The sequence below is a fragment of the Syngnathus scovelli genome, unplaced genomic scaffold (genome assembly GCF_024217435.2).
Source record: "Syngnathus scovelli strain Florida unplaced genomic scaffold, RoL_Ssco_1.2 HiC_scaffold_46, whole genome shotgun sequence".
Classification (NCBI taxonomy): domain Eukaryota; kingdom Metazoa; phylum Chordata; class Actinopteri; order Syngnathiformes; family Syngnathidae; genus Syngnathus; species Syngnathus scovelli.
Genome location: NW_026061560.1, coordinates 85,163 through 92,536, shown reverse-complemented (window position 1 = coordinate 92,536; position 7,374 = coordinate 85,163). Strand labels below are relative to the sequence as shown.

The 7,374-nt window shown below is 45.2% G+C and overlaps 1 protein-coding gene across 1 annotated transcript; it reads right to left on the bottom strand.

Annotated features, from left to right (window-relative positions):
- Positions 1-5,683: 5,683 nt before the first annotated feature.
- LOC125968174 (janus kinase and microtubule-interacting protein 3-like) lies at positions 5,684-6,854 on the bottom strand. The gene is made up of 4 exons (XM_068649848.1): positions 6,780-6,854; positions 6,492-6,723; positions 6,287-6,412; positions 5,684-5,917 (listed from the first exon to the last, which is right to left on the bottom strand). Exons 1-4 carry the CDS (start codon positions 6,852-6,854, stop codon positions 5,832-5,834), a joined length of 519 nt encoding a protein of 172 aa, XP_068505949.1. The 3' UTR covers positions 5,684-5,831.
- Positions 6,855-7,374: the final 520 nt, after the last annotated feature.

Genomic DNA, 7,374 nt, shown 5'->3' with positions numbered 1-7,374 from the left:
CAGTGCGGCATGGTGTTGTTCAGTGCGGCATGGTGTTGTTCAGTGCGGCATGGTGTTGTTCAGTGCGGCATGGTGTTGTTCAGTGCGGCATAATGTTGTTCAGTGCGCCATAATGTTGTTCAGTGCGGCATGGTGTTGTTCAGTGCGGGATGGTGTTGTTCAGTGCGGCATGGTGTTGTTCAATGCGGGATCGTGTTGTTCAGTGCGGCATGGTGTTGTTCAGTGCGGCATGGTGTTGTTCAGTGCGGCATGGTGTTGTTCAGTGCAGCATGGTGTTGTTCAGTGCGGCATAATGTTGTTCAGTGCGGCATAATGTTGTTCAGTGCGGCATAATGTTGTTCAGTGCGGCATAATGTTGTTCAGTGCGGCATAATGTTGTTCAGTGCGGCATAATGTTGTTCAGTGCGGCATAATGTTGTTCAGTGCGGGATGGTGTTATTCATTGCGGCATGGTGTTGTTCAGTGCGGCATGGTGTTGTTCAGTGCGGCATGGTGTTGTTCAGTGCGGGATGGTGTTGTTCAGTGCAGGATGGTGTTGTTCAGTGCGGCATGGTGTTGTTCAATGCGGCATGGTGTTGTTCAGTTCGGGATGGTGTTGTTCAGTGCGGCATGGTGTTGTTCAGTGCGGCATAATGTTTTTCAGTGCGGCATGTTGTTGTTCAGTGCGGCATGGTGTTGTTCAGTGCAGCATAATGTTGTTCAGTGCGGCATGGTGTTGTTCAGTGCGGAATGGTGTTGTTCAGTGCGGCATGGTGTTGTTCAGTGCGGCATGGTGTTGTTCAGTGCGGCATCGTGTTGTTCAGTGCAGCATGGTGTTGTTCAGTGCGGGATGGTGTTCAATGCGGGATCGTGTTGTTCAGTGCGGCATGGTGTTGTTCAGTGCGGCATGGTGTTGTTCAGTGCGGCATGGTGTTGTTCAGTGCGGCATGGTGTTGTTCATTTCGGCATAATGTTGTTCAGTGCGGCATAATGTTGTTTAGTGCGGCATGGTGTTGTTCAGTGCGGGATGGTGTTGTTCAGTGCGTTATAATGTTGTTCAGTGCGGCATGGTGTTGTTCAGTGCGGCATGGTGTTGTTCAGTGCGGCATGGTGTTGTTCAGTGCGGCATAATGTTGTTCAGTGCGGCATAATGTTGTTCAGTGCGGGATGGTGTTGTTCAGTGCGGGATGGTGTTGTTCAGTGCGGCATGGTGTTCAATGCGGAATGGTGTTGTTCAGTGCAGGATGGTGTTGTTCAGTGCGGCATGGTGTTGTTCAGTGCGGCATAATGTTGTTCAGTGCGGCATGGTGTTGTTCAGTGCGGCATGGTGTTGTTCAGTGCGGCATGGTGTTGTTCAGTGCGGCATGGTGTTGTTCAGTGCGGCATAATGTTCAGTGCGGCATAATGTTGTTCAGTGCGGCATAATGTTGTTCAGTGCGGCATGGTGTTGTTCAGTGCGGGATGGTGTTGTTCAGTGCAGGATGGTGTTGTTCAGTGCGGCATGGTGTTCAGTGCGGGATGGTGTCTTTCAGTGCGGCATGGTGTCGTTCAGTGCGGCATGGTGTCTTTCAGTGCGGCATGGTGTCGTTCAGTGAGGCATGGTGTTGTTCAGTGCGGCATGGTGTTGTTTAGTGCGGCATGGTGTTGTTCAGTGCGGGATGGTGTTGTTCAGTGTGGCATGGTGTTCAGTGCGGCATGGTGTTGTTCAGTGCGGTATCGTGTTGTTCAGTGCGGTATCGTGTTTCTCAGTGCGGTATCGTGTTGTTCAGTGCAGTATCGTTGTGTTGTTCGTATTGTGTTGTGTTGTTCGTAATGTGTTGTGTTGTTCGTATTGTGTTGTGTTGTTCGTATTGTGTTGTGTTGTTCGTATTGTGTTGTGTTGTTCATATTGTGTTGTTCATATTGTGTTGAGTTGTTCGTATTGTGTTGTGTTGTTCGTATTGTGTTGCCTTTAACACTTAGCCTCTAACACTTAGCCTCTAACACTTAGCCTCTAACACTTAGCCTCTAACACTTAGCCTCTAGCATCTAGAAGGTAAATAAATAGGAAGGAAGGACTCACCGGTGACGTCTTCGCCCACGTCCAAGCGTTGTACTTTGTATTTTCATCCTTCTGACAGTGGAAAACATAGCCAACAAACACCGTGGAACCTAAACGAATGAAAGAAAACTATCATTTGGCCACAACCAACATTCACAGATACAACACAATGTGACGTGCGGGGTTGAGGTTAAAGGTTGAGTGAAGGGCCCTCGTTTTAAACTACTTTTTTGAAAAGGATTGGGAACAAGTAAGACGTATTTAATTTATTTAATGGGAAGTAGTAAGAGCTATTGAATTTAATCTATGTATTATATTCTATTGTATTGTATTCTGTTGTATTCTTTTGGATTGTATTCACACTAACCCCACTAAAACTTCAGCCCACAAAAACTCGCCTCTGGCGCCTAGCCTCTGGCACTTAGCCTCTAACACTTAGCCTTTAACACTTAGCCTTTAACACTTAGCCTTTAACACTTAGCCTTTAACACTTAGCCTTTAACACTTAGCCTAGAAGGTGAATAAATAGGGTTAAAGGTTGAGTGAAGGGCCCTCGTTTTAAACTACTGTTTTGAAAAGGAGTGGGAACAAGTAAGACGTATTTAATTTATTTAATGGGAAGTAGTAAGACTTATTAAATTTATTTAATCTACTTTTCTTCCCAGGCAAAATTTGATGTGCTGCAATTCCAAATTTCCAAAGTGAATGAAGGAATGAAGTCCTTTAAATTATGATTTTGTATAAATACTAGGCATTAACACAAAATCGACGGCACAAAATGGGCAGACTTTACTTGTTTGAAAAGGACTGGTTACAAGACAGACTTTTTTAATTTATTTAATGGGAAGAAGACTTAGTTTAATTGATCTATTTTTGTTCCCTGGCAAAATTCGATTTGCTGCAATTCCAAATTTCCAAAGTGAATGAAGGCAAGAAGTCGTTTAAATTATGATTTTGTTTAAATACTAGGCATGGACACAAAATCTACGGCACAAAATGGGCAGACTTTACTTGTTTGAAGAGGACTGGTTACAAGACAGACTTTTCTGATTTATTTAATGGGAAGAGGACTTATTTAGTTTATTTAATCTATTTTTGTTCCCTGGCAAAATTGGATTTGCTGAAATTGTATTTTGCCAAATCTCGATTTGAGACCTGATAGGAAGTATTAAACGCTTAGTTAAATCAATACAAGTTGGTAATAAGAGCGAGTAATGTTGGTTGAACCGATGAATGAAGGTTGAAAGCAATTTAAATTATGACTTTGTATAAATACTAGATATTAACAGAACATCTACTGCGCGAAATGGGCAGAGTTTACTTGTTTGAGAAGGAGTGGCTTATTCAAAACTAAGATTTATGTAATCTGTTTGTTCCCAGGCAAAATTGGATGTGATGCAATTCCAAATTTCACCACATGATGGTGCCCAAATTTGACTTCATAGGACATATTAAACACTTAGCTTGTTATTATGTTCAAGGTAATCAGATTTGTTTATCATTCTAATGGCCTCTTCAAAACTATTCTGGATTACTACTTTGGATCTATTCTACATTACTTGGCAACAACATACTCTGTAACAGATTAGGCAGTATAATCACATATGTTAACTTGAGAGTGCCCACACTCAATCTACTTATCGTGATGTGTTAAATCAATTACTGTTAGACATTATTTGTCTGATAATCTACCAAATCTTTGAATTGAAGAATTTGTGATTTAATTAATAGCTTGTTCAGGGTAATCAGACTTGTATATAATTCTAATGGCCTTCTTTTGAAAACTATTCTGAATTACAACTTTGGATCTTATATTACTTTGCAACATTCTACTCGGTGACAGATTAGGCAGTATAATCACATATGTTAACTTCAGTGCCCATACTGTATTTATTTATGGTTATTTGTTAAATCAAGTACTGTTAGACATGAAATAGGAAGTGTTTAACATAAATGTTATGGCTACTCACCATTGTAGCTCGCTCCTGGTCAATGATATGAGCCTCTTCTTGCAGTGGAAAACTTGCAGCCAACAAACACCGTGGAACCTAAAGGAATGAAATTAAACATTAACATTTCGCCTGGACAAACATTCACACGTACAACGCAACGCGGCTACACTTCTGCTATTACAAACGTAAATCTCCTTAAACACAACGAGTGTTACTTACCGTGTACGCTCTAGGCAAAATTGGATGTGATGCAATTCCAAATCTATCTGAAACGGCAGTTAAAAGTAGAGTTACATCAAGTTTTCTTTTTTAATCAACACAATCATTTACAACCGTTGACCAGAAAGAATCGTCGAAATTCGACGTCCCCCACAAACGCCACGCTCACTCGCTTTTCAGGGCAACAAAAGTACTTCTTTTTAAAAACGATGAGTTGTACTTACCGTGTACGCTCTGGACGGTCCAGTTGCAAGCAGAAAATAAAAATATTTCTCTTGTTAGTCGTATGTTACCATCCGCTGTGTCTTTGTCAACATCGCCGCCATTTTCCTACTTCCTGCTGCGAGCCACGCCCACGGATTTAAATTTGGGCGGAAGCTCTTTCCATTGGCGTCGTTTTCGCGTATAGCAAATCCGATTGGTTGGGAAGGGGGCACGGTTATGCAGCCGAGGGGTCCTGTGATCGGTGGGATGTAAAGTAGGCGTCGACGTCACGTCCGCGTCACGTGACCACGACGTGGCAGACGTCATATAGCCACCGCTGTTTTGTTTAGTAGACTTACAGTTGTTATGCATTGACATAATGGCGCACACACCAAATAGATTTAAATAAATTAAATAATTCTTCTGCCCACTCTCTTTTAAACAAGTTAACTCTCCCCGCGGATTTGAATTCCGGCGAAAGTTACGCCCATCGACGTCACGTATGTCACGTGACCACGACGTGGCAGATGTCATATAGCAACCGCTGTTTTGTTTAGTAGATTTACAGTTGTTATGCATTGGCATAATGGTGTGCACTCAAAATAGATTTAAATAAATTAAATATTTCTTCTGCCCACTCCCTTTTAAACAAGTTAACTCTGCCCACGTCCATTGACGTCTTGTCTGCGTCACGTGACCACGACGTAGCGACGTCATATAGTAACCGCTGTTTTGATCAGTAGACTTAGTTATTATGCGTTGACATAATGGCGCACTGGTTAGCATGGCCACCTCTTAAGCATGATGTTGCGGGTTCGACGCCTGATCAATGTTAGCATGGAGTGAGCTGAAGTGCATGGCGCTGAAGATTTGAATCTTTGAAATGCGCTGAGGTCTGACATATCAGGCAGAATGGTTTGCCATCACGTTCAACAAAAAATAGAAACTTTCCCACTCTGATTAAAACGTCCTGTGTTCATCTACGTATTTTCGTTTTGCTGTGCATCTTTTCCCTGCCATTTCGAGAGCCCAATTGACACTCATAGTTTAAAGAAATGTGTTTGCCCATCCTACTTTGTGGAATTTCACCACATGCGCTTTTGACCAAAATACCAAATTGAACTCAAGTGAAGCCAACACGCACAACCCCCCCCCCCCCCACACACACACACACACACACACACAAATGTTGATATGAACATAAAAGAGCCGCATGCGGTTCGGGAGTTGCGGCTTGGCCAAACCTGTACTATACAACTTTATTTGTATAAAATTTTCACAACAGCTGTCACACAAACAAAGCGGGAAAAACCGAAGACGTGCGTGTTCCGCCCACGCTGGATTTATTTGCACCTTTGAAAAGACACCGTATTGCCGCAGATGTGGCAAAGAGTACTTTTGGGCATCTGAGACGGAAGGATGTCCAAAGCATCACGTCACCTGCTCTGGTAGGCATGGTGGTGGGACGTTGAGGTCAACCGCTTTGGGGTTGGCTGAATCTTTGATCGCAGGATGCCACACACTTGAAGACAGAAGCAGAAAAGCAGAGCTAAATGCAAAATGTACTCACCGGTGACTCCAATTTTTTTCCCCCCTGAAGAAACAGCTGGACGGGTGGCCCCGGCTGGCCAGTGGGACTCTTGTTATTCTGACCCTTTTTAGTGCGCGTTTGGGGCAACAACCGTTTTTTGTGGCGCTCTCTTCTGGTTCAAAAGTGCCCTGCATGTGAATTTGCTTTTCCTGCCTTCTGATTGGATGAGCGCCGGTGTGACGCGGTGCCTTTGTCACCGTGGCGGGGGGTATACGTTGGCATCGGAGCGTCTGCCAACGTCTGAGACCGGCTGGCAGTGTATCGGAGGTGTCGAGTGCGGTGCCGCTGGAGCTCACTCACCAGCTGGTGTTAGGGCCACAGAATGAAGGCCAAGGAGAAGAATAGAAAGAGAAACAGAAACTTCTCCTCCAATTGTTTGATTTGTCTCTTCTGAGCTTCGATGAATTCTTTCAGCTCTTTGTTCCTCTAGGACGGACAAATGGAAAGTGGCATTCAAAAGCCAGTAAGCGTGCAAGTAAGTGCCGGGCTGGCTTTGGGCCCTTACCTGTTGCGCGCTGTGCAGCAGATCCATTCTCTCGGAGGATGCAAGCGTCGCGCTCCCTCAACTCGCACATCAGGGCTCGCTTCCATTGGTCCACGGCGCTCCTAAGCTCTTCTCTCTGATCCGCCGTCAGCACGTCATTCACGCCAGCGTGGCTGGCTTTTTCGCCGTCCGTGGCGGGGCAGTCCCGCTGCGGTAGCGCCTCGTACAACATGGCCTCCAGCTCCAGGATCCTCTGGGCCGCAATCCTCGTCCATCAGTGGTCCGGCGGGAGATTTGAGGGCGGCTTACCTTATGAGCCTGGTCCATGGAACACTTCCTGAAGTCCAACTCTTCATCCAGGTAGCCCTTCTGCTTGCAGAACATATCCTAGCACAGCTCAAGGTCAGAATTGTTGGGGCACATTGCCGGAGTTCCCCTTGGCTGATGTCGCGTGTCTGTCTACCTTCTCACTTTCAATGTCCAACATCTTCTGTTGAAGTGCTGACTTGGTCACTTTGATGTATTCTAACCACTGAGGAAAGGCTGCTGTCACATAAGCAGAATGCGAGAGCGTGCGTGGACGTGCGCGTTACCTTCTCGGCTAGGGTGAGAAGGGTCCTGGCGTGAATCACGACCACCTGCTCCTCGTTGGTGAGATTCTGCAAGAGCCCAAAGGCACAGCGTCAACAAGCTTCTTTCAGCGCAAAGCCTTCCAAAAGTCACATTTGAGCCGCCGAGTCTCGTGGAGTGCGAACATAAGGAGTTCGACATACACTTACGGCGTTATAGCCCAGGATGTCCAGCTTCTTCATCAGATCACTGATGACGATGTCCGGGGGAAAGGCGCAAGGAGCAATGTAAGGTGTTCTGGGACCTCGGGTTAAGGTTAGGGTTGCGAGGGACG